The 27,082-nt window shown below is 35.6% G+C and overlaps 4 protein-coding genes across 12 annotated transcripts in view; 2 read left to right on the forward strand and 2 right to left on the reverse strand.

The window, feature by feature from the left end:
* Nucleotides 1-210: 210 nt before the first annotated feature.
* zmp:0000000930 (telethonin) lies at nt 211-1,873 on the reverse strand. Its single transcript, XM_019108529.2, has 2 exons — nt 1,630-1,873; nt 211-1,153 (listed from the first exon to the last, which is right to left on the reverse strand). Exons 1-2 carry the CDS (start codon nt 1,764-1,766, stop codon nt 751-753), a joined length of 540 nt encoding a protein of 179 aa, XP_018964074.1. The 5' UTR covers nt 1,767-1,873; the 3' UTR covers nt 211-750.
* A 2,446-nt stretch (nt 1,874-4,319) lies between these two features.
* rnf144b (ring finger protein 144B) lies at nt 4,320-12,999 on the forward strand. 4 transcript variants are annotated; one of them, XM_042741587.1, is made up of 8 exons: nt 4,320-4,568; nt 7,078-7,247; nt 8,083-8,187; nt 9,508-9,568; nt 10,623-10,827; nt 10,923-11,067; nt 12,079-12,168; nt 12,388-12,999. In XM_042741587.1, the coding sequence occupies exons 2-8, from the start codon at nt 7,143-7,145 to the stop codon at nt 12,547-12,549; spliced, it is 873 nt and encodes a 290-aa protein (XP_042597521.1). In that variant the 5' UTR covers nt 4,320-4,568; nt 7,078-7,142; the 3' UTR covers nt 12,550-12,999. The 4 variants fall into 4 exon arrangements, with proteins under 4 accessions (XP_042597521.1, XP_042597522.1, XP_042597524.1 ...); XM_042741588.1 differs by having other exon boundaries at nt 4,320-4,563; XM_019073159.2 differs by lacking the exon at nt 4,320-4,568 and adding an exon at nt 4,627-6,865.
* Nucleotides 13,000-15,668: 2,669 nt separating this feature from the next.
* Nucleotides 15,669-21,181, forward strand: sqlea (squalene epoxidase a). Its single transcript, XM_019073170.2, has 11 exons — nt 15,669-16,220; nt 16,941-17,169; nt 17,399-17,576; nt 17,845-17,941; nt 18,076-18,189; nt 18,483-18,654; nt 18,816-18,911; nt 19,379-19,521; nt 19,947-20,043; nt 20,152-20,239; nt 20,329-21,181. Exons 1-11 carry the CDS (start codon nt 15,954-15,956, stop codon nt 20,519-20,521), a joined length of 1,674 nt encoding a protein of 557 aa, XP_018928715.2. The 5' UTR covers nt 15,669-15,953; the 3' UTR covers nt 20,522-21,181.
* Nucleotides 21,182-23,601: 2,420 nt separating this feature from the next.
* Nucleotides 23,602-27,082, reverse strand: part of LOC109055979 (oxidation resistance protein 1-like) — a 141,295-nt gene continuing 137,814 nt past the window's right edge. For 5 of the 6 annotated variants that reach the window (XM_042741593.1, XM_042741592.1, XM_042741594.1 and 2 more), the window contains 4 exons: nt 26,441-26,593; nt 26,207-26,302; nt 25,957-26,030; nt 23,602-24,652 (listed from right to left, as the gene is read on the reverse strand). In XM_042741593.1, the coding sequence (XP_042597527.1) occupies nt 24,517-24,652; nt 25,957-26,030; nt 26,207-26,302; nt 26,441-26,593 (459 nt within the window). In that variant the 3' untranslated portion in view covers nt 23,602-24,516. The remainder of the gene's footprint in view (nt 24,653-25,956; nt 26,031-26,206; nt 26,303-26,440; nt 26,594-27,082) is intronic. The other variant, XM_042741597.1, reaches the window with a different exon arrangement.

Consider the following 27,082-nt stretch of genomic DNA (forward strand, 5'->3'; position numbering starts at 1 on the left):
TTTTTTTTTTTTTTTTTGTGGATCAAGTAGAAAGCAGACTAATCAAATGCTTTCATATTTGTTCCATTACTAATTAACTTTAATAGACAATTTATTAATTTTCAGTCTAAAGATGGTTCATAACTAATATGTACCACAAAAATAAAAATGAGTTTACTGAAATGTGTAATAAACATGTTTTCTGACAAGAAATAATATATTACAAGTTGATCGACTCAGGTTTGTTTTTTATTGTTTGCCATAGTTTCATAAATACATATAAATGAGATTTACAGTTTATTTATAGCATTTATTTCCAAGAACTAAATGTTTTGAATAGATGATAATTGCCATCAGAGATGTCTGCCCTGCAGTTCATTGTAAACCTGCTGAGAAATACATCACCATTCAACAGCTCCTTCATAATCAAATATAGGTTACAATTTTGACACTTAAGCCACATTTAGAAAATGAATAATGTTGTGTTAAATAACACACCAAGTGGCATTTATTGTAAATAAATACATAAATCACAACAATGTTTCAAATGATAAAACAAATGGTTAAATAGCATGACATAAATCTTTTGCTTAAACAATACTTTTTTTGTGGTATCTTCCTTTGGTAAGGTTTCTATGGTAGTCTCAGTTGAAAACAAATTGTGAGCACGTAGGTCTCTTGAAGGCTTTGGTATTTAAGTATGAGTGAGGTCACCCACCATACTTGTCATTGTATCCATGTCCATGACGGCAGACAGCTTTCATCAGCTCATCACTCTCGTCGCTGGATGCCGAGTGTGTCTCGTGGGGGAGAGATGAGGCTGGACGCTCTGAAGTCTAGACTCCTGGGTTGGATTACCATTGGCTTATGTTCGGTGATGGACGAGACTTCTCTCTTCTGAAGGCAAAGACCATTTAAACTAGTCTCAGTGTCCATGGGGGATTTTATCCTGGAGGGAGAGGGCTCACGGGTAACGTCAGGCTGCGTGACATCTCTGGGCACAAATATTGGTATTGGAAGAATGTTTCTGTAAGGTAAATGATATTCCTGCAGTGGCTCCCCCTCTCTCCCCATTTGAATGGTTTGGTTTAGGAAGCGTCTCACTGTAAAATGAACCACCTGCTTGCTTTCATAGCTCTCCTTCCTCACTGAATCCTTCTCGAAACATGTCCTCCTGTGAAGCAGGACTTGTACAAGTTAGTAAAGTAAATTATATATTTAATTAATGCATTAAATTAATCAAAAGTGACAAAAGTATTGTAATATTGTTTTTCTTTTGCACTTTCTAATTGGCAAAGAATCCTGAAAAAGAAAAAAATATTGAGTATCTAATTGGCATATTAGAATTATTTCTGAAGGATCATGTGACACTAGACTGGAGTGATGATGCTGAAAATTCAGCTTTGTCATCACAGGAATAAATGAATTAAATTCCAATATATTAAAATGGAAACCAGTAATATTTACAATATTTTTGCCCTGGAGCTTGACAGTTATGATGACAATTAACTGCTATTAATTCTTCAGAGTTTATGATAACAGCAAACAGGCTTGGAACAACATAAGAGCAAGTAAATATTAACATTTTTCATTTTGGGGTGAAGGATTCCTGCAAATAAAACATGTACAGGAACAAACAGAAATGCATACTTGTATTCTGGTCTCGTCTCCATCAGTAGGTCTAACCAGGTGGCCTCATATGATTCTCTGGCGATCTCATCAGTCTCCTGAAAATCACTGTAGGAGTTCAGCAGATATGACCTGGGCTTCCTGCTCAGGCAATGCATCTCATCCAGCGAGCTGTCAAAAAATAGAAGCCAAATTAAAACTGGATAAGAAAGTTATCAGTCAGATCTTCTGATAAAGGCTGCTGCTTCCCTCCTGAGTGTTCCTGTGTCTTATAAATAGGGTTTGTTGCTATTTTTACACCCTGCCATCAACCCCACAGGAGTCTCTTCAGATTGGTGTAGTTTGATGAGGTGGGAAAATGACTAATCCCATGACCATTTAACTGATATACAAGACTAACAGCTTCACCAGGAGATCAACAGTGTCAAAGGACCCATCTGATCCCAGATTTCCTGTTGTATGTGCGTCAAAACATTATGGTTATTGCTGACAGCAACAAAAGTTAAATGCAATATACATTTTATGTGTGGTATTTAATGTACAGGTAGAAGCAAAGTAACCCTTAAAAGTAAATACATAGCATCCACGATGTTCTGAAAAGATAAAAATAGACAAAGGTGCATATATCTCTGACACTCATCTCATGTTTAAGGGTCCTTGTTGTTGCCTCTCTCGGTTGTCAGCACCTGTGCAAAAGTTGCACGCCATTGTTATTTCACACTGTGGCATTCAGAGCAGCATGTCAAACTCAAACCATTCTGTCTGACTGATGATCTGTAAGTGTGATGTATAGTATAGTACATCACTCAGCAGTAACAATTCTTTCTCGAGTTTACTGATGAAAGAGGCCTCTCTTAGACTTGGAGATTCCTGCATGACGGTTGTTAAATTTGGCTTCAACGTGCATCAACCTGTGATTGTGCATTGTGTATTGTTATACTCTTACAGTGTTCAGGTGGTTTAGCAGCTGACATACCACAGCTCACAAGACAAAGATGAGAATCTGAATGACTGTAATTCACTATATTTAATAAAATAACTTAATAATGATTACTAAAGCACCAAAATCTGAATTAGTTACATTGCTTCAAAGAGCATTGAGACCACATTTCAGCTGGTTCGTCCCTGAACTTGACAGATACATTAGGCAATTACATGCAGGTTCAGAGGACTGCAATGATGCCAACATCCTTTTAAAGCCTGGAGGAATGTTGACTGAGAAACGCCAGCGATGCACTGAACGCAAGGTGCAGCATCAGATTACTGTGGCCTGAGCCAAGCCAAAGCACTCGCCTGAACGCTTGCAGCCAGTTTCCCCAGTAATGAGAGCCTTATGGCAACTGCAGCTGCAAAACCTGCACAGCATGATGGATGAGAAATGCCCCTCAAACACAAAGACACACAGATCATCTTATATCAAGCTATATGAACATTGCATCGAGCATATTAATGGTGTGTATTTCTCATAATTGCATATCATTTTGGGAACCCATATTTTTGTATCTTTGATAAAACTCCATTAGATTGGGATCTGAGGGTGAGTAGGAGAGTAAATTGGTTGTAATGGAATGTTATGGATATATGAATGTCAAGCACATGATCTGGACTAGAGCAATGGAAAGATATTATGTCATCTGCTGATGTCATATGTGAGCATGCTCCTTGTTATTAGTCGTCATATCTGCTTCAGTGAACGCATACGAGGAGGAAACAAATCAAAACAGCTCCGGTATCTTTTTTATTTGAGGGTTTGAATATGTTGAGGTTGTGATATTTAGGTAACCTGACACCAGAACAGTTTGTCCCCTGCGTAGTCATTTTATTTTGGCACTAGAGGGTACTGTTGTACACGCTTGTTTATAATGAAATTAAAATGACTATATCATATGTAGCCTAGAATATTACATGATAAAACATATTTTAGCTTCCCCATCTCCTGATACTGAATATAAACGCTCTCTAATGCATTTAATATAATTAAAAATCCAAGGTTTTAGAATGGGACCGTGAAATAAGCATTATTACATCCCTGTTATGCTTCATATTTAGTTTGATATTTTCGAGAGTCAAGCAAGATGAGAGAAATGAAACCCCAGCAGTTGTACTACTGTGATAGACAATGTTTATATAACTTATATGCAATATATGTAGTTGTTATTATTATTATTATGCACTATGCATATGCATGGATATTGTTTATATGAATGAATGATGCATTTATATTGTGTATTGCTGTACACCCAAAGCGCTCTACAATCATTTGTAATAATCTTTGCATCAAGATTATCAATATAAAGTATTTATAGTATTTTACATTCGCACAGTTTGATCTTTCTGACAAAATTTCACCGTAAAAAGCTTTAAAATCATAACTATGTATGTTCATATACCACAGTAACTTATATTAATTATTAATGCTATTACTAGCCTATATACAGTACACACACACACACACACACACACACACATATATGTATACTAATAATGCTATTACTATATACAGTACACACACACACACACACACACACACACACACACACACACACACACATACATATATATATATATATATATATATATATATATATATATATATATATATATATATATATATATAATTGTTATAATTATTATTTAAATTCCAAGCACAATTTGAAAATATTCCAAGATTTATCTGTGAAAGAGTTAACGTTAAACGTCATTATGGAGAAAACAGGAAGTGGCCGAACCCTTTAACACAGTCCGATAACTTCTCACAAATACACACGCACCCTTGTGTAACATGACGGGTGTAACTCACTGCACCTCCTCATGATCGAGGTGATTGGGCGGGGATGTAAACCAGACTGTGTGTCGATCATCCAAGAATCTTCAGCAGCATCTTCATTATCAGATGCGCGTGTGATAATCACTGCGGTGCAGCCGCACAGACTCCAGACACGAGTGCAGTGAAAGGTGAGGTGAGTTTATTACTGCGTCTCACATCATATTGTACCACACCTACGCTAAATACCAAGCTATTTGAAGTCGTCATAGTTACGTTCCGATATTGGGGTGCCTGTTATGCCCAAAAATGCTGTCTAGGTAGGCAACACATTAAGGCACTACCTGATCTGTATTTGAGCTGATTTTCTTGAAGTGTGTTTGCGTGAAAATGAAGAATGTCAAATGTGTATTTTATGCCTGACAGTAACCGTACTAGAGTTACAGTAACACTGACATTTATTGACAGAATTGTTTGTTATTAACATAGAAGCTCTATGACGTCACATCAGACAATGGACTTGTCCTCAATTGAATACTAGTGTACTGCATACTCCGCAGTAGCTACATTCTTCCTATTACTTTTAACATGAAGAGAAATCTGCTACAGTGTCACATGGTTACAACGAGTAAATAGAGGTATTGTTATAAAGTTTGTGTAAAAAGTTTTTGTCAGTCTGATTAAGTGAATCAAGGAGATATTAAAATTTACGCATTCTGGTTTCTCTTCATATCGAAAGCATTGCATTGTGGGATGTCTAACATGCACTCTCTCCAAATGCTGTATGCCTGCTTTCCTACTAAACAGTTGGCGACAAAGTACAGTACGTAAACATAAAATAGGCAAAGTACGCAGATTAATTCTTCCACCAAGATTCTGAAGTGCTCATCCAATGCACTCTTAGAGTAACTATCCCATGAGGCCACGGGAGAATCATGAATTTACATTTACATTTACATTTATGCATTTGGCAGACATGTTTATCCAAAGCGACATTCAAAAGGGAAACAAAAGCCATTTGTCAAGGAGCCAACAATATTTGAAATATACAGTGCCAGGTTTAGTAACTTTCTAACTTGATTCTAAGATTGTTGTAAAGCAGCATAACTGATGCTGTAGGTCACATGACAATGTCAGCATGGCTGATGTAGTATGTCTAAATTGCATTCTTACTACACACAAGCATACTATGTAGAACATACTTTAAACGCCACAAACTAAGTTCCTTATTAAATACCTACTCACACCATTATGTCGTATGGGATGCAACTCTAGTATCTATCAGTGTATTCTAGTTGTATACTGCACATTTTTGTAAATTTTATGGATTTAGAAAATATACAGATGTAGTATAATATTATGCCACTGCTTATAGACTTACATGCATTATCCTTGTCTAGATAAAAGGTTATGATAATAAAGAATTAAATCAGAGTTTAAATAAGCTGTCCTGTTTAATCTGTATTACTTTGGCCAAACGGTGAAGTCTAAACAAAGTCAAAAAGACGAATAACTGAATAGTTATTTACTAAAATGACTATAGAGCTGGATTATTTTTGTTTCCTCATTTGACAAGATTTCACTGCATCATGATATTAATAAATGTTGGCAAAGCCATGTGATTCACTTCCCTGTGCTCAGAACCAAAGTATATGCAAATAATGTTCACTGCTGAGAACTGACAGAGAGTTCTTCTAGATTTACTGAGTGACCCACTTTATGAGGTGCGACCAAGTGTGTTTTCAGGCTGATCAATAGAGATTCAGGACGTTAATCATATTCCTGCCAGACATTGATTCGGCACATTTCCTGATACCATTTGTTTCTGATCCTTTATTCTTTGGTTTGGGATTTGGTGTTTAAAAAAAAAAAGTCCTGTTTTTGCTTTTTCAATTACTTATACAAAAACACACATATACACACGTACTTAGACTGATTCAGCACATTTTCTAATACTATTTCTTCCTAAATCTTAATTCTTGTTTGGTCACAAGGGTTGAAACTCCAAAAACAAACAGTGCAAGCTCTCTGTCAAAAGTACAATGACATGGCAGGAAAAAACTCGCAAGTGTCAGTGGACGTCGCACGTGTCTCACCAGTCAATACTGTGTGGACAGACAGCGGACATTTAGGGCCAGTGATGTTATGCACATTGATCGTGACAGAGGAGACAAATGTGTCATGGATAAAAATGTCACCATTCTCTCTATTTTCCTGACCTGTCGAGGCAGGCGGGGCCCTCTAATCTAGCTTTATCCTGGATTATGTTATTATGACTTCTTCCCGTTTGGGATTCGGTCACCATGCGGGACGGGAATGTTGACTGGAAGACTTCATAAAGCTGTGAGTTCATTCTGGGTGGAAGATCTCTTGTTCCTCTGGACTGACTCGTTTGGTGTTCCTTTAAGAGAGCAGGCTGAGCAGGTTTTGAGCTGGTGTACACAACACAAATAAGATTAGACAGTCAGCTAATAGCAGAGCTTCCGGCTAACAGTGAGTTTTTACAGTCTTTAAATGCTTCTGTATTGTCTGCGTGTGATTATATTGAAAATTGACGTCAGAAGAGTGATTTCACATTTCTGCTGAAGAGCTTTCTTTCCATTATTACTCTATAGCAGTGCATAATCTGTGTTTTGAAATCTTTCTATGTTAGAATTCAAGCGTTGCAATCTAACCACCTCAGCTTTGTTTGTTCCTCTCTTTAGAAGCATGGAGGATGTCACGCCACTATTTCTGAAATTGAAGGGCTAAACAATAAGAGGAGGCAGGCATGGAGGAAGAAAAAGCCATGATCCTCTGCAAACTCTGCCTGACCGACTGTCCTGAGCTGGAGACCAGCACACTGCAGTCCTGTAACTGTGTGTTTTGTGTGCAGGTAAGAGCATTGCTGAATAAATCTTTAAAACTGAAGTGTGCTGTCATGCAGCAGAATATGTAATTGCTATTACATACGCAAGTATTAGTGATATAGGGAAAAAAATTCACAAACATCGCTCCATAAGCAGGTGTTTATCTCTAGCTGTGGTCTGGATTATTAGCACAAGCTTGACGGGAAAGGTGGAAATGCAGTAAACAAAGCACAATAGCGTTCAGTCTCGCCGAGCAGGGGATATTTTCTTTCACATGCCGTTTAAGATTAGCCAAATCTAGCCTATTTCTCAGAAACAAATCTTGTGGGTCAGACTTACAAATCATTTGACGTTTAATGGTTTTTAGGCTGAAGTGTATAGCATTTTTAAGTTTTTTTTAAACATTCTACTGTACTCCAACTTTTATTAAAAAATTGCTTCCTCTGAAAAGCATAAATATTGAAAGTACTCTATCAAAACAATGTTTAGCTAATTCTGAACATTGATTAACCTGACTAGGGATATAATAAACTTAATGAAAACTAAAAACTTTGCATAACTTGAAATATAAGTAAAACTAAAATAAAATAAAAAAAATCTTGTTTCAACTTGATGAACTAACATAACTAAAACCAAAACTGAAATGAATAATAAAAACTATATATACGCATTCTTAAACTAGCACAAAAACTAATAAAAATGGCAAAAACAAAATTACTAAAACTGTAATGAAAATGAAAATGGAAAATATAAAATATTACAAAAACTATAATAGCATCTCATGATAACACATACATACTATATGTGTATATAGAAAGACAGACAGCCTGTACAAAAGTCACAGCTGTGTTGTGTTTGCAGTGTTTAAGGCAATATGTGCAGCTGGCTATTCGGGGCGGCGCAGGCAGTGCCATCACCTGCCCTGATCCGGCCTGCAAGAACACCGCAACTCTGCTGGACTCTGAGGTACATCTGTCTATCTCGCTCTCAGCTCTTCTTTCTCCGGCAACAACAATTTCCAGTTCCACAGTTCATGCTACAACTATTGACTGCGCAAACACTGTTGTTTACACTGACAATACAGAAATCCTTTCACTACCGAGCATCTATTTTAATTACTTGTAATCAATCAGACCTATGATTTACCTTCCCAACATCAGTAATAATGAAAACTTACATTTAAAAGTTCAAAAGTTTGGTGGTCAAAACTGTTCAGTCTTCGCGTATGTTCACCAAGGCAGCATTTATTTGATCAGAAATACAGATAAAATAGTAATTTTGTGAAATATTACTACAATTTAAAATAAAATGTTTGTTTTTTTATTATACGTTGAAATGCAAATTATCCCTGTGATGGCAAATCAGAATTTTCAGCATCATTACTCCAGTCTTCAGTGTCACATGATCCTTCAGAAATCATTCTAATATGCTGACTTGCTGCTCAAGAAACATTCCTTATTATTATGTTGAAAACAGTTGAGCTGCTTAATATTTTGTGGAAACTGTGATGCATTTTTCAGGATTCTTTGATGAATAGAAAGCTCAAAAGAACAGCATTTATTTGAAACATTTTGCACTTTTTATTAAATGAACTCAACCTTGCTGAATAAAAGTATTAATTTCCTAAAAGGCCCCAATCTTTTAAACAGTAGTGTCAATTAACAGAGTTTGGGAGTTGACTCACAAAAGCAACCCCCTCAAAACACCCTAGTGACAAAATTAGCCTTAACCTTAACAACCACACGACAAATAGATCTAAAGTGAACTCAAACGGCTTTGATGAGATTTGTCCGGGCTTGTTTAGCCTAAATGTTCATTTTGCTTTCGGTTGCCACAGCAAGAACACAATGGTTTTATTCATCATCAATATTTTCCAGAAGTCCAAATATTATTTTCCCCTCATAATCTCCACCAACCTGTTTTGTGAACTAACGCATCATAAATCAAAGTACAGTGATATAAATATTACCTTGCGCCATGACTCTGGTCTCTGGAAAACTTTGTTCTGACATGCTGACGTTTCATATAAATGCTAAACTTTCTATATGGCACTTTTTAGACTCCTTTTGTGTTTTTCTTGCGTCATATAATACAATAATTTCTACTCAAATCAACATCTAATTCATTTATTTATTTACTATGTAGATGTGTCATAAGCAGGATAATTTCACGAAATCGACCAGATAACTGTATATTATGTCTTACATTTTCATGTGCCGTTCTGTAGCTCAAACATGACATGTTCCAACATGACCTGAATATAAATTCATATCCTTCTTTGTACAGCTTGCCTTGTTTGCCCCCAGCGATCAGGTTGAGCTCTATCAGCGGCTCCGATTTGAAAGAGGTACGTGCTTGTCCATGTATGTATGCATGCATTTACAGTATGTGCCAATTTTCCATAATCACTCTTAAAGGATAGTGTTATTATAACCATCTCTGAAAATGAGGGATTATGATAGGCAGGAACAAACAGTTCTAGATAAGCAATGTGAGTTATAAAGAAGCATCATTTTATGCCTACTAGACTATTTATGTCATTCAGCGGTTATTACTGATTTTAGTGATATATCGTGTTGTTTCTATCTCTAGTTTAAATATAGCTATTAAAAATCAATCCAAACTGAGTTATGACAAAAATCAGATCTCTAAGACTATGATCTATAGTGTGAAACATGGCGTGAAACATTGAAATCAATACTAAATCAAAAAACTATTTTCAAAAAACTTTTTCCTCAGTTTAGCATAGTTTTGTAGAACAGTACAGACAGTAATTTTACCACAGCAGCAGCTTCTTGCCACACTAACTTGGTACCCTGGTAATTTAATATAAACACTAAAAACTTAAACTGAGATTTCTTATAATAAAAAAATATATATATATCTTTGGATTGTAGGATATCACAGCAAGAGAAAAAAGATAACAAGATGAAGTCATCTTACACGAGATATTACTCAAACATGACTTGATAGCTTCCTATTCCTGTCTATACTGTCCGCAAATGCCAATATTTTGAAGTTTCAGACACAAAAATTTTTGGGACTGCCAGGGTCCAGCTCAGTGTTTATCGAAGCGTAAACAATGAGCTTATTCAGACAGCAGAAGCTGTGGGATTTTCTTCTTCCACTGCCTCTGTCTGCATCTGAGCTGCCCCCAAAATGCTAGGAATCGTCTAGACTGTCTGTGGTGTCAGAGTAAACTGTGACATCAGTATTCGCAGAAGTCTTCCTGAGAGTGCAACACTGCCCGGATTTGTGACTGTTAACAGTAAACCTCAATGAAAATTTGTCAGTGAGGAAGTGAATTTTGCAAGCAAGTGAATTGGCTTTGCCACATTTCCTTTTTTTTTGGCTTTGAATGATTTTTTTTTAACCTCAGTTTTTCTTTCGGTCTCTTTCAGGAGTTCAGTTAGACCCCAGTAAGGCTTGGTGTCCTATGCTGGACTGTCAGGCCGTGTGCAGTGTGACGCCCGGAACTGAAGGCAAACCACTTCCTGTGCCCTGCCCCACATGCCATGCCGTCTTCTGCTGCGGCTGCAGAAGCCCCTGGATAGATGGTCACTCCTGCTCCCAGCACCAGCCGCTGATGGCACCATCAGCAGACAGGTCAGTGTGACCGATTTACCACTGAACGAACAACTGTTCATCATTCGGTTCCATAACACGGCCCTGTAAACATGCTCTATGTGTCGTCTCTGCAGTGCACTGAGCAGCGCTGATACTGATGCAGCCATTAAACAGTGTCCGATGTGTGGCGTCTATATAGAGCGCAATCAGGGCTGCGCGCAGATGCTCTGCAAGAGCTGCAAACACACGTTCTGCTGGTACTGCCTACAGAATCTGGATGTGAGTGATTCTGGGAGTTTACGAATGTTCTGCCACCAACATTACAGATTTTGGACACTACGACAATAGAAATTCCATGGTATTATAAAAGTACAATGAATTATCAATCACAGTACCACATTAATGTATATTTTTTGGACAAAGTACCATGATTAAACCGTGATATTAAAAGCAATACACATTGTATAATACACACGTATAATAATAATAATAATAATAATAGTTATTATTATTATTGTTATTATAATAATTTAAAATTAAAACACATTTAATATATTTAAAAATGAAAATTAATAAAATTCAAAGTATCTGTTATATGAATAATAATAATAAATATTTCATTAAATATTTTATTAAAATTAAATTTTAATATAATAATAGTAATAATAACAACAACCATAAAATTTGATAATTTTTTCCATTAATTAGATTTTCATATATTGTTTTAATATTTGTAACAATTTTAATAATAATAACAACTTTCAATATAATTAGTAAATTAATAATAATAATAATAATAATATTACATCATGTAAAATGAAAACACATTTATTATTATAATTGTAAATTAATAAAATATAAGTATCTGCTGACAATAATATGAATAATAATATATGAACATATTTAAATATTTAATTACATTTCAAGAATAATATAACAAATTAATTCAGTTTTAATATATTTTTCAATTGTAATAATACTAAAAGAAATAATGAATTATTATTATTATTACAATCATTTAAAATTAAATCATGTATCATTTTAATTCAAATTGTAAATTATTAAAATATAAATATTTTCTTGATGATATGAATGATAATAATATATGAATATATTTAATTAAATTTCAATAATAATAATATAACAAAATGAATTCAATTTTTATAGAATATTAATTTTCAATTTTACTAATATTTTAAAGTCTTTTTTTGTTTTGCCATTTATCATTTATAAGCCTTTTTGGATAAACGTCTGCTAAATGAGTAACTGTAAATGTCCCTATGGTTACAGGGCGATATATTTCTGAGACATTATGATAAAGGACCATGCCGAAACAAGCTGGGGCACTCCAGAGCTTCCGTCATGTGGAACAGGACACAGGTGAGCTGGAATGCCAGTTTACACTGTTTTTCATTATGTCAGACATTTAAAAATTTCCAAATGACTCTGGAGTCTAGTTTTAGAAAGCACCCATTTTTGCAGCTTTTTCAGTTCACAACTTTTTTTATCAGTTACTATCATGACGTTAAATGAAAACTACTCGCATGCAGTGAGATCCCAGTTGAGATTGTGTGTTTTGTGTCGTTGTGATGTGTTCAGGTGGTCGGTATACTGGTGGGCGTCAGCATCATCGTGCTAGTGACATCACCACTGCTGCTGCTGGCCTCTCCCTGCATCCTGTGCTGCGTGTGCAAACCCTGCCAGGCCAAGAAGATCAAGAAAAAGAAGAAAGACAAGAAGCCATCAGATTCCACTGCATAGGAGAACTCCTAATAACCAACATGCATCCTCCACGTGCCAGTCCTCAAGTCTCGCTAGCCAGGTGCACAAGTGCCTCATTCTCAGTGCCTGGTAAATTCAGTGGATTTATTTTGCCTTCAGGTGCATTATGGGAAAAAGAAGCTTGTTGTTTATTGAATAAACAACATCTATAAAGGATTGGCCCTTACTCCACTAAGCCAAAACATTGTTTATGTCAGGTTATATTAAAATAAATATATATATTAACTGTAGCAATGAGTTAAACTCTTTTTATTTCCATGTAGCCTTCCAGACCAAAGGTCCTGCTGTTTTTTTCTTGTGTACTATAATATGTAAATACTGTATTTATGAGTCTGGGTACTGTCCTGTGTTCTTTTTACATTTGTTGATTTTTCTGCATCAAATATTTTATAACTTCATTACAATAAACTAAACACCTGAGCAGTGAAAGTGACCAGTTTCTGTGTTCTTATGCTAAAATGGTTAGAAAACATACATTTCAAGTTATTAAACACACACATACACACACACAAACATAGTCATATTTAACAACAGAGGCAGTTTTTAATTATTTTTGTTTCAGGGCTCATATGACAGTGCAACAGCATGAAAAAGAAAGCATTTCACGCACAGAAAACAGTTGTTGTATTGTATTGTATTTCATACCCAGCTGGGAAAATTTACAAAAGAGTTTCTGCTTAAGTGAGTCCGTGAATATTCCTGGTTCTTTTGTTTTCCTGGTTTCATGCTTTCATTTTCATTTAAATAATGCATCCTTTTTATATTTGAGGTCTAGTTAACTTTTTAAATGCCTCTTGAAGATGAGATAAGGTGGATAAGATTGAAAACAGTGTGACCAGGCCTTTGAGAGTGTGGTCTCTTGATGTTGAGTTCATGGCCTGTCTGTTCCTGTGGATCATCACTGTAGATATTTTGAAGCATTAATCTTAATATTTCAGTATGACTAAGGGGAAAAGGGCAAATGTTAATACAATAGAGTCAAGAAGAGTGAAATCTCCTAATGAGCATGTACAGTACTAAGAAAAAGGTACCACAGTTATTTTTCTGTATTAGAATGTAATCACACTTCTTCAAATGGGTCTTGATTCTGGTTTTTCATTTTGTTCTGCACTCTTAAAAATAAAGGTGCTTCAAAATGTTCTTCAAGCGATGCCAAAGAAGAACCATTTCTGGTTCCACAAAGACCCATTCAGTCAAAGGTTCTTTAAAGATCCATCTCTTTCTTAACTTTTTATAATCTGAAGAACCTTCTTTCACCGCAAAGAACCTTTTGTGAAACAGAAAGGTTCTTCAGATGTTAAAGGTTCTTTATGGAACCATTTAGACAAAAAATTTCTTCTATGGGATCGTGAAGGCACCTTTATTTTTAAGAGTCTGAGTTAGATTTAAATTGGATTTATCATTCATTTGCAACAAAATAAACATTTCGTTAGTCAGAAATCCTGCCGTTATTGAGACATTATTGGATAAAAAGCAATAGAGAGACACCGTGTGGTCACAGGTTGAACTGCAGACATTGATTTGTATACAAAATAAGAATTATGTGAAGTATGATGTATGATAATAAGTATGCGAGTTAGAGAAACACGAGTTTTAAAGAACGCTGGATATATATATATATATAAAAAAATCCACAGGGTTTAACTAAATAATTGATTTAAGTATTTTTTTATTTTAATAAAAAAGTAACAGTAGGCTAATATCTTACCCTGTAGCAAGTGAACAGCCTGGCATACAAGTTAATCATTCAGTTAATCATTCAACCACAAGACTGTTTTTGTAAGGAATGAAGGCACTTCTAATGAAGCTTGCATATTAAGACAAAGCCAGAGGCAAAAATTGTCAAATAATTTGACTAGCTCTTTTTAATCTTGTAATAAAATATATTTTTGAATGTTTTTTCTATGCTGATTCATTTAAGCAGCACAAGAATGTCACTCCTGCTGCAGAGCTGCTAGGTTTCCAAGCATCCTCAGAGAACATTCAGTGTCAGTGAGTAATTATGATTGTGAGAGCATCTTCTTGACGACTCACTCAACTGTGAAGAAGACCAAATGAAAGGCCAAACTCATTCAAACACACAGACGCTTGAGATGCACAACACAGCTGGCCAGCATCAAACATGATTACAGTCATTAAACGGGGGTGGAACTGTCCTGTGCAAGGAGTTTTAAATAAATACTGTGTATGTTAAGTTTTTGGGGTGAACATTTCTTGAAAACATGACCATGTCATTTCATCCTTAAAAAAATCATAAAGATAATGAAGTCTATGTAAGATTAAATTAAATGACAGTTATTACATTTAATGCGTGCAGAGTTTTTGTTGTAGCCTATTTAAAATTGTATTATTTTACTGTATTTTCAGTATTTTCTCTTTAGATTATATTCTCCTTTTAAATAATCACAAATGAAAGATAATACAACAAAATGTATACACATCTCTGCAAGCGTGACTAAATAATAGGCCTGCCTGTAAAACCCTTGTTTTATGGTGTGAGGTCAAGGTTTTCTTTTTTCATCATGACGTCATGATGAAGCTCTCATTTTACATAGTGTCATTAGTTTTTATTAGTCATGAGTTAAACTGAGTTTTCTGGTCTTTCTTGTTCACCTCAGTATGTGATCTTGCATAGATTATGTATGCTTAGCACATGATGATTTTTTTCTCGTTGATACCACAATGGAAATTACACTAGATATGCTTTTGCCAGAAATAAATAGGCTAAATGTGTAAATATTGGATTGTAGAAATTACTCTATTTTATATAATAATTACATTATTTGCGTTTATTATACCTGGGAAAGCATTTAATATTTTTTCCTCCCAATTTATGGGCATAAATGCATTTTTAGCCCTTTTTAATACAACGTGCACTTTTATATCTGACAAACGCAACCTCTCTGTGACATCACATCACACTGAGGTCCATTCGCCAACCAGCAGCCTTGGATTGGCCAATGGCCAGATAGCGTGAGCTCTGCTCACCGAACACGCGCATCTGATTGGTTCGTCCTAAACAGAGGAGGCGGGACGCTGCCGTCCACAAACTGCAAGAGGATCCGCGCCCTCATTATCATAAATTATTCAGCATCACCTAGAAGCATCGCACCAACCCGAGTGGACGCAAGTGCTGGATATTATACTTACTTTTTATTTATGATTATTTATAATAAGAGGGTTTTCACTGAATTCTTGACCTAAATTATTTTGAAAAAAGGATACTATTTTTTTCCCCACAGTTTTTGTATGGCAAAACAACTCTAAAATCTATTTTCTGATCACCTGTGCTTGTCATTTGAGACTGTCATTGAGATTTTTAAACGACATAAAGCTGTCTTTCATTTTCATTTTTTGTTTTGATATTTGAATTGATTTTCAACATGTGGACCTTTCTTGGAATCGCAAGTTTTACATATATCTATAAGAAATGCGATGCCCTGGTGAGTGACGCGCCCCGAGAGCTGATCGTGGCCGCGGTGCTGTGCGTGTCCGTGGGTCTGATGATCACGTGTATCGGCTTTCGCGGACAGACGCTCAAAGCGCCGCAGTTTCTCCTGAAGCCTCTCAAACTCTTGACTACATTCCCTCCGACCAAAAAACTCTTCTCCAAGTCCAGTACAGACAGTTGTAGTCGCACTTCTAAGAAGGTGAGACAGTGTTTTTGATCATACATGGTCTTTGTGTTTTTATAGCTGTCAATTATAATTTCCATGAAATCTATTTCAAAATATTAATACTGGAAATATTTCACCACTAATAACGAGTCATTACTCGGAGCTATGTTACACAAAAATCGAAACTGGATTGTGCAATCTTTTTTTTTTTTTTTTTTTTTCAGACTGATTTGTTTATTGGGTAAATGAGAAACATATTACATATTATTTTATTTATTTCTTTTAACACAAAACCCCCATACATTTATTAAATTATAATACAAGCTACATCAAGAGGCCCACAGAGAACATATGTAGCCTAAAACAGTGTTACTTTTTTTCATTAAGTGTTGTCTGTATCACTGAGATACTTTTAAATTAAACTTGAATGTTTTCATTTCCTGCCTTCATTTTAAATCGTAAACCTTTAGTAAATGTCATTTTACTAGTTTTATTATGGTTTAAGTTTTAGTTAACTAAAAGAACCATGACATAAATCGTTAAAAAATCATAAAAATTCATATTAACCATTATGTAAATCATAAGTTGTTGTTTTTTTTCCTTCAGAATTAAATATTTAATTTGTGATCATCTGGCTGTCACCGAAATAAACCTGTCATATTTTTATATTTTATTATTTTTATTAACATTATACTTAAAGAATACAAAAAAATTTACAATACTCACTTTTCTGTCTTTAATCTTTCTAACTAGAGAGATGTAAAGCGAAAGAGGGCGACAGACAGTCAGTCCGGTCAGACAGAGGATCCAGAGGTCATCATAGTGGGCGCCGGTGTGCTGGGGTCAGCCATGGCTGCCGTTCTGGCCCGGGACGGCCGGAGGGTCACAGTGGTGGAGAGGGACATGAAAGAACCAGATCGGATAGTGGGAGAACTTCTGCAGCCGGGAGGATATCGAGCACTCAGAGAGCTTGGCCTGGAGGGTACACATATCCCGTTTACAGTCACACTTCATATGATCTTTCTATTAAATGCATGCTCGTTCAAATCCTCCGTGCATATTTTCAGATATTTTCAAATATCGAATACATAGACTAAGCAGGCTTTTATTGCATAGATCTGTAATATATTAAATTGCACTTTTAAGCATTGCATTTTATATTCACAAACTCACTGTATTTATTTTTTTCATTTCTTCTGGTCTTCTCTCAGATGCTGTTGAAGGTCTGGATGCCCATGTGGTGCATGGTTATGTGATTCATGACCTGGAGAGCCGAACGGAGGTGGAGATCCCGTATCCCCAGCAGGAGAACAGCATTCAGGGCGGACGTGCTTTCCATCATGGACGCTTCATAATGGGACTGCGTCGAGCTGCTCTCGCTGAGCCCAAGTAAATACCTGATGCAGTTACTAATATACAAATGTCATGCTTATCATTACTGACGTGGAAAAGAAAAATTCTGATTGGAATTTGAAAGTGTTTAAAATTTGGAAACCACTGCTAGAGAAAATGTTTGACTGTAGATATTATAAATGGTGAGAATATACAGCACCTGCTGGTTTAGGTAGATGTTCTTGTGGTGTTTCTGAGGCCTTGTGTCTCTGTATGGGCTTTTGTGAAGGACTTGAAGGACTAATATCATGTCATATTTGCACAGTGTGAAGTTTGTGGAAGGAACGGTGACCAGCCTGGAGGAAGAAGAAGGTTGTGTGACAGGAATTCGGTACAGAGAGAAAGACTCAGGGATAATCAAGGTAGTGACACATTGATACTTGGTTGCAATATTTGTAGAAGTTTGGTTATGATTGTATATGGATCACAGGTATTTAGATTTGCTCTGGCAGTCAGATTTTCCATGCTGCAATTATACTCTTTCTCTCTTTCTCAGGAGGTCCATGCTCCTCTGACTGTAGTTGCTGATGGATGTTTCTCCAAGTTCCGTAAGAATCTAATTTCTGGGAAAGCTAAAGTGTCTTCTCATTTTGTTGGATGCATAATGAAGGTAAATATTTGGGTGACAATTGCACATCACCCTATTTTTGCACTCTTAAAAATAAAGGTGCTTAAAAGGTTCCTTACAGCAATGCCATAGAAGAACCATTTTTGGTTCCACAAAGAGTCACTGGTTCTTTATAACATTTTTATAATCTTTTGTGAAACAGAAAGGTTCTTCAGATGTCAAAGGTTTTTCATGGAACCGTTTAGACAAAAAAGCTTCTTCTATGGCATCGTGAAGCACCTTTATTTTTAAGAGTGTAACACAGTGGTTGATTGTGTTATGATGTTCTCTTCCAGGACTCTCCTCAGTTCAAGCCCAACCACGCAGAACTGGTTCTAGCTAATCCCAGTCCAGTGTTGGTCTATCAGATCTCCTCCAATGAAACTCGGGTTCTGGTGGACATCAGAGGAGAGATGCCTCGAGACCTTATGCAGTACATGACGGAAAAAATCTATCCACAACTACCAGGTAAAATCACCAAATTGCCAATACGAGTCCTTTTTTTTTTTACAGTCACAGGTTTCTGAAGTATTTCTTATTTCAGTTTTAATTGTTTACAGATCACAACAATGCAATTTAGGCATTTAGATGTCAAAATGCTTACAAATATTTGTATTTTGCTTAAACAGAGCACTTAAAAGAGCCGTTTATGTTGGCACTGCAGAATGATCGCTTGAGAACAATGCCTGCCAGCTTCCTGCCACCCGCACCAGTCAATAAACAAGGTAAGCCTTGTCTATTACGTACTTAACCCAAACTTTTGAATGGTAGTGTATCATGGTTTCCACAAAAAAATATTAAGCAGCACAATGGTTTTCAACATTGATGATAATCAAGTTTCCCGAGCAGCAAATCAGCATTTAAGAATGATTTCTGAAGGATCATGTCGGAGTAATGATGCTGAAGATTCAGCTTTGCATTACAGGAATAAATGACATTTTAAAATATGTTAAAATAGAAAACAGCCATTTAAATTTGTAATAATATTTAAAAATATTATTGCATCTCTGATCAAATAAATGCAGTCTTGGTTAGCGTAAGAGGCTTAATCAGAAAAAAAATAAATGTTGGAATAATTAAGTTTTAAAGCATTAGAACTCTAAAATGTAGATGTTACATAAAAGTGGAACAGTTCAAATTACTGGAGTGAATTGTGCAGTGCGATCGCTGACCCACCTGTCTTCTCCATCAGGGGTTCTGCTGTTAGGCGATGCGTATAACATGCGTCATCCTCTGACCGGCGGCGGCATGAGTGTGGTGCTGAATGATGTCCGCATCTGGAGAGACCTGCTCAAGAACATGCCTGATCTCTACGACAATACAGCTGTGCTCCAGGTTACAAATGCAGTTACAATAATCTCAGAGTGTAAAATTAGGTACCTTTCTAGTGCCAGCAATGGTGGTTCTTCACATGCACACTAAATCAAAACAACATATTTAACATCAACTTTGTTGCAAAACATAGTAAGTTGCGTACATACAGTACTTAATAGGTAGCATAAGATGCACAGTGAAATATCTTTTGCTAAACGGAAAACTATTTTACCCAGTATTAGTGGTTTATATACATTTATGCTTATTAGATTAGGCACTTACAATGTTATTGCAAATGTAAGTAGGCAGTAGAGAGTAAGGCACCTCAAATGCACAAATCTGTTTTGGAACAGATTGCATTGGATGAATGTATAAATGCCACTGTGATCATCATAGCGGATCTGAGAAATGAAAAACTGTGCAGTGAAGACTGTTTTTGTCATCAGGCAAAGAAGAGATTCCACTGGGAGCGTAAATCATCTCACTCGTTTGTGGTGAACGTCTTGGCTCAAGCTCTGTATGAGCTGTTTGCTGCGACCGACAGTAAGTGTCAAAACACATTCTTAAATATTTCGGTTTCACAGTTTTAAAAATCATAAAGTTCACAACTAAAGTAGCTTTGTTATATCGAAAACATCTGTTTCTTTTCAGATTCACTGCATCAGTTGAGAAAAGCCTGTTTCCACTATTTCAAGCTTGGCGGAGAATGCATCAGTGGGCCGATCGGCCTTCTGTCTGTGTGAGTATTAACAAAGAATCTGCCATATCACTGGTTCTTGCAGATATAAGAGATCTTTTTATACCACTAATCTGTTTTTGTTTTCTCAGATTGTCGCCGAAACCCTTAAGTCTGATCGCTCACTTTTTCGCTGTGGCATTATATGCCATATACTTCAGCTTCAGATCTGAATCCTGGCTCACGATACCACGAGCGCTGGTCAACAGCGCAGCCATCCTGTACAGCGCCTGTGCCGTCATGTTTCCTCTCATTTACTCGGAGTTACAGTACCTGATTTACTAGGAATGAACTTCTTTCAAACTGAAAAACAAACTGATATCTTCAGTCGGTGAACGTGACGGATCTGTCAATGTTGGCTACATCTTTTTGGGAAAAAGGGATTCATGTCAGACATACTGCACAAGGAAATGTGTATGGTGTCTGATATTAATAGACAAAGACCCTGCCTTATATTTTCATACACTAAGTGTAAGCTAATGATGTAGTGAAATTTGCCTTACCCTGCAATTAAATGAGGGACCATCCTGTGCTTTATTTTCAAGTCAGTTTGAAATAGCATTTGCAAACCATTTCTTATGCATTCTGTTTCAGAAGTATATGCAATAAGTGAGTAGATCTGGTCAATTTAAAGTTTTCAATGCATTAAAAACATGCATTTCTGAGTGCAAAATAAGTTAATTCATCAGTTCATAATGGTTAAACCACTAGGCTGCTGGACTTTTGTGAAAATTGTGTTTTAATTGTTTTCAAGAACTAAGGAAAATCAATGGGACTGCGTCTCATTTGTTACCTGAAGTAATTGTTTTCCTTTTATTGCTTTATTATGGTTTCAGAGTTTTTCAAAATTGTGTCCATTTGTCACCGTTTTCACATGGGGCCTTCCATTATCATTTTTGCCTTTCTCTGTTTAAAAACAGTTTTCAAATCAACATTTAGTTAAAATATCTATATATATATATATATATATATATATATATATATATATATATATATGTGCAATGAATATGGCATTCAGTGAAGAGTAAAATCACATGGAAATTTACTGAAAGACAACAAGAACTTGAATGTGAGGTTTACTTCTTTTTCTTACTACTTTCTGAGGTTATCTAATTCAGCCATGAGCTTGTGGCTCTGTGTAGCCACTCTATGGACTGTTCTTTCAAATAATTTGTCCCCTTTGTATATTGATATTGAGTCGAATGTGATCCTGGACCACAAATCCAGTCTTAAGCCAAAAATCATTAGAATATTAAGTATCATGATCATGTTCCATTAAGATATTTTGTAAATTTCCTACCATAAATATATCAAAACTAATTTTTTGATTAGTAATATGCATTGCTAAGAACTTCATTTGGACAACTTTAAAGGCGATTTTCTCCAATTTTTTGTTTTTGTTTTTTTGCACCCTCGGATTACAGATTTTCAAATAGTTGTATGTCAGTCAAATATTGTCCTATCCTAACAAACCATACATCAATGTAGATCATTCTGATGTATAAATCTCAATTTAAAAAAATTGATCCTTATGACTGGTTTTGTGGTCCAGACAAATATAGTTCGACAGACTGGAATGACCCAGTGACATTTGAGAAACATTTGTTTTACAGGCTTTGTATTTTGATATCTATCATTCTATTGTAATTAAATTAATGTCTGTGGGATAAATAACTACAGTAAAAGCAACATTTTGTGCAAAATACAGTATGTCCACCAGGTGGCGGACCAGCAGGATGAAAACAGCGACACTCTGACCTTTTAAACAAAATAAAAAGATTTAAAAAATCCGATTCTACATCTGCGTCAGTGCTACTGTTGCAAAGTTCTCGATATATCTTGTCAATGAGTGAAACGGAACTGTCATTGCGACCAGTCATTTCATAACAGCCTCAAAACCCTTCCAACAAGCACTGCCCCTCCTATTTTGACAGCTGTCAATCACCCATCATAATCAGAGAGCGACTTAGTAACAGACGCGATCGGCGTCTTTTGATGTGAATTCAAATTACATTTAATTTTTGCAGTTTAAAATATAGCTATTACCATAACTCTGAAATGGATTTAGTCTGAATACATAATTAAAATAAACTCAGTTTTAACATTTTTACTTACTGCTCCAGCCACTCCCCTGGAACAGTTTGATCCGCTCAGTGTCCCACAGATGAAATGAAGTACCACCTTACATACAGCATCTCAATGAACATGCGATTTCACTAAATGTGTTGAGGTAGTGCTTCATGTTGACATAGACTTCCTCCCTGAACCAAATTAAGGAGATTTATGCATGAATGTACCATTAATTTTCCCTTTACACAAAAGTGTTACCATAGTAAAGTTGTTTTACACACACACACACACACACACACACACACACACACACACACACACTGTATATACCACAAGCTTAAATGACTGAGTGCCATGTTATATGAATGACCATAATGATAAAACATGGCATTTGCATGAAATTACCTTCCAAAATACTATGGTATTGACATGATAAATTAATTAATTTACTTTTTTATTTTGTAGTGAAGAGACCAGACCAAAGAAATAAAACCCATAAGAGACCTGATTCTGTCCCAGGTTACAACAATTTATTAGTATTCATTGTTCTTTATACATCACTGTAACATTATATTCCGGTGAAGTAGATGAAGGATTTGTTGCACTTCTCGTCTGCGACTCTGAAAGGACGTTTGCGTTCCTCTCGCTGTGTGCACAGTCAATCTAGACACCGAAAAAACCAAAAGACCAGACAAAAAAACCGCTGGGACGGGACACGCGAGAGGAAGAGACTCTCCCTGCTGGAGTCCGTCACATTCGACCCTGTGCTCGACCGCTGAGACTTTTCCTCTCCACAGTAGCAGCAAGCTCTTTATAAACAATTCATTTACTCTATGATCTAAAAGACAAATAAACAAAATATATACTGTACTGCTACTGCTAATGAGGCCTGAAGAACCTGGCTGGAAACTAGATTAATAAAGTGCGAGAAGCAACCCACCAATCCACACACTGTATATTCATTTATATATTTATATATATATAGGAACAAATCTACTATTTTAACATTAATTTACAGGGTAATATACAATATATTAGTAACAGCTGAGATATCAGCACAAAAAAGAAACACATACACACATAAAAATATATATATGACTTTATATATATATAATCATATACAATATATATATATATATATATATATATATATATCATATTATATATATATATATATCATATTATATATATTATATATATATATATATATAGTATATATATATATATATATATATATATATATATATATATATATATATATATATATATATAATATATATATATATATATATATATATATATATATATATGAAAACAAATTAAACCACGTCTCAGGCTTTTCAAATGATACCCAGAAAAGCAATTAATCTGTCAAGACGTAAAAGGTCTCTCGGAAAGAGAAACGGGGAAAACAAAAGTGCCCCGTCTGGATTATTTGAGGTCACAGGACAGGAATTTGCATATTCCACAAATCTATTGCGACACATTTCTGCCTACGAACAGTAAAAGTCGGCCCTTCCGAAGCGAAGGGGCCGATGTTAGCCACACTCACACGTAAAACCCACTGAACAGAACATTACGACTATGGGGTTTCCGATTATGTGCTTGGACATGGTGTGCTATGATAGTGAACGACAGAAAGACTACGAATTTCACGACACTTGAATATTTCGCATCAAAAGAAATTATGGATGTGTTCTCGCCTTCTCCCGGACGCCACCGCCGTCCGTCGACATCCCAAAAATGCATATTCTTCCTCTGAGAGCAAGGGAATGTGTTTTCAGTTGTTTGCTTTTCTTTTTTAATCCCCATGGATCCAGTAGTGACATCCTATCGGCGAACATCATCTCTTGAACAAACTCCTGGCGCTTTGGCTCAGGTAAATTGGACTATGGCAGTTCTCGGGCAACCCAAACCCCATGGCGCCACCACCATCATCATCATCATCATCTCCACTCGATGTTAAAAGTGCTCGGGGGGTCCTGTTTTTTATTGACGCTGCACACGGCTTGAACAAAACACACACATACTAAACAGCACAAAGAAGAGCTCTGTATTAAATGCAGGAGTAACATACGACAAGCGCGGTAACAGTAGCGTCCGTTACGGGCTTCCTGGGAGCCGCGCTGATGTGCAGTAAGGTTTGGGATCTGCCTCGTGTCCAATTCCTCTCTCCAACTTACAACAAAAAGATACCTCCGTGTGAGCTGCTACTCGAACGACCAGATCTCAATATCCTGCACGAAGAAATCCTCCTTCATGGAGAGCATGGGATTCCCGAAGGTTTTGCATGAATGACTCCTGCCGTGATAAAGATCCCCGTCCAGCCAAAGCCCGAACTCACCACTGAAAGAGAAGAAAACTGTCTCAGATCAAAAATTCAGTCTCTTGTAAGACACGAATCTAACGTTTTCTTAAATAACAAAACTAAATAAATAATCTTAAGAACTATGCAAAACGCTACAGTAGTACTAAGATATAAATCCTTTATTTATATCTTTCATGGTCTGAAATGTCACTCTGCAATTAATAATGCAACATACACCACAAAAAAAAAACAATATAAAAAAAAACAATAAAAAAAATTACAATTATAATTCTATTATTTGTTATAAATAAATACCTTTTATAAAATTACAATTATAATTCTATTACTTGTTATAAATAAATTAGTGCTGTCAAATGATCAGTCGCGATTATAAATACATTTATAAATATAAACACACCCATTGATGTACATATTTAAGAAAAAAATGACACATTTATATATTTATATATAATATAAATTATGTGAATATAAATATATACATTTAAATATTTTCAAAATTGTATGTGTATTTATATATACATAATAAATACACACAGTATGCACAGATATTGTGTAAACAAAAACTTATTTTTGATGCAATTAATCGTTTAACAGCACTAAAATAAATCTATTTCAGAGAAATGTTGTTCTACTGAACTTTCTATTCATTAAAGAATTGTGAAAAAATTTCTCAGTTTCCACAAAAATATAAAGCTGCGCAACTACTTTTAACATTTATAATAAAATTAAATCTTTCTTGAGCAGCAGATCAGCATATTAAATTCAGCTTTGTATCACAAGAATAAATAATTTAAAAAAAATATATATATTAAAAAAAGAAAACCGGTATTTTAAATTTTGATAATTTTTCACAATATTACTGTTCAAATGTTGAACAAATGCAGCCCAGGTATGCATAAGAGACAAAACATGAAAAAAAAATTTGTACCGGCCCCAAACTTTTGAACAGTAGTGTAAGAATGCACTGCATTCTCAAAAGTCTCATGTACTTAGTACTGTCATGGAAAATGCTTTGATAAAGAAACTTGCTGATCAAGTTTGTTTAACCGTCAGCATTTTTATAGCTAGCTACCTGAAAAATAACACATTCAGTATAAACAGCACAGACACAAGCAGCAGACTCTCTTGCCCCTCCAGCACTGAGATTTGTAGTTAAAAAACCTGCATGTTTAGTTTGTGCAAGGAGACAATGATCTTGCAATGTGCTGGCCAAACTTTCATGTTTACCGTTGCACACTCATTTGTATCTGACACAAATATCTCTAATGAAAATCAGCATTCAAAATTTTAACATTAATTATTAAGGCCCCGAGTTACTGACCTTCCTCCACCAAAGGCTAAAGAGTCCATGTCTCCTTTAATGAAGAACAGATTATCACCAGTCCATTTGTACACCTGGCAGTGAGAGAGAGAGAGAGAGTGTGGAAGAGAGAAAACAGCATTTTATAGAACAAGAAAACTCAATAAATCCTTTATTGCACATGAAAGTCATGAAAATGCCAAATGAAAGACAATCAGAATTCATTTCAAACTGACAGCTTATTCTGCTTGTAATGAAAATTATCACACACCTCAAACTCTGGATAGAAGGTGAACAGGAAGGTCTCTCCTGTGCCGTAGAAACCCTCACTGACTTTGAAGGGTTCTGATGCCAAAGCCCCAAATATCTACAAGAGCATAGAGACCAGATCTAATTAGGAAACCGATCACTGTTTCTTGTCACATGACATGGGAACTCTTGGCTTTTCCTGCTATTTTTTAATACTGTGTCAAGGTCTTGTGAGAGATAAAGAGAGGAGTGTGACCTGTCCATCGCTGTCTTTGATGACCAGCAGCATGGGTGAGTCCTGGTCCTGCATGGCTCGGTACAGCGTCTTAATGCTCATGCCATGTTTAGATGTGCTGAAGGCCAGATTCCAGGGGTAACCCACGGTTCTGGGTGGAAGATGCTTCGCCAGCTGAGTGAAAAACAGGGAATAAGTTAGGGATACTCTGTGACTAGGTGTGCAATGCATGATTGCAATGCATGACGTAAAACCTTATTATCATTAACTAAAACTATTAGAAGATTTTTTGTTTACTGAAAAATAAATTATGATTACTAAATGTAAAAGCTAAACTAAACGAAAATGAGAATTTTTAACTTGCCAACTAAAGTTAAAGCACTAAATCTGGAAATCAATAAAAAAATTTACTGAACTAAAACAAAAAGAACCTAAATATTAACATAAAAAAGACAAAATGGTACTTATGATTTTATTTGTATCTAATATTTATATTCTCAATAGATATATTAATATTTACATTCTCACTTGTATGTGACAAATAAAAATCTTAAATGAAAATTTAAAAATAAATGTTAATTCCAAAGTATTAATAAAAGCTATAATAATATATAAATAATACTAAACTGAGACTGCCGTGGACATCTAGCTTTGGATTACCCT

Source organism: Cyprinus carpio, chromosome B16, assembly GCF_018340385.1.
Source record: "Cyprinus carpio isolate SPL01 chromosome B16, ASM1834038v1, whole genome shotgun sequence".
NCBI classification, from domain to species: domain Eukaryota; kingdom Metazoa; phylum Chordata; class Actinopteri; order Cypriniformes; family Cyprinidae; genus Cyprinus; species Cyprinus carpio.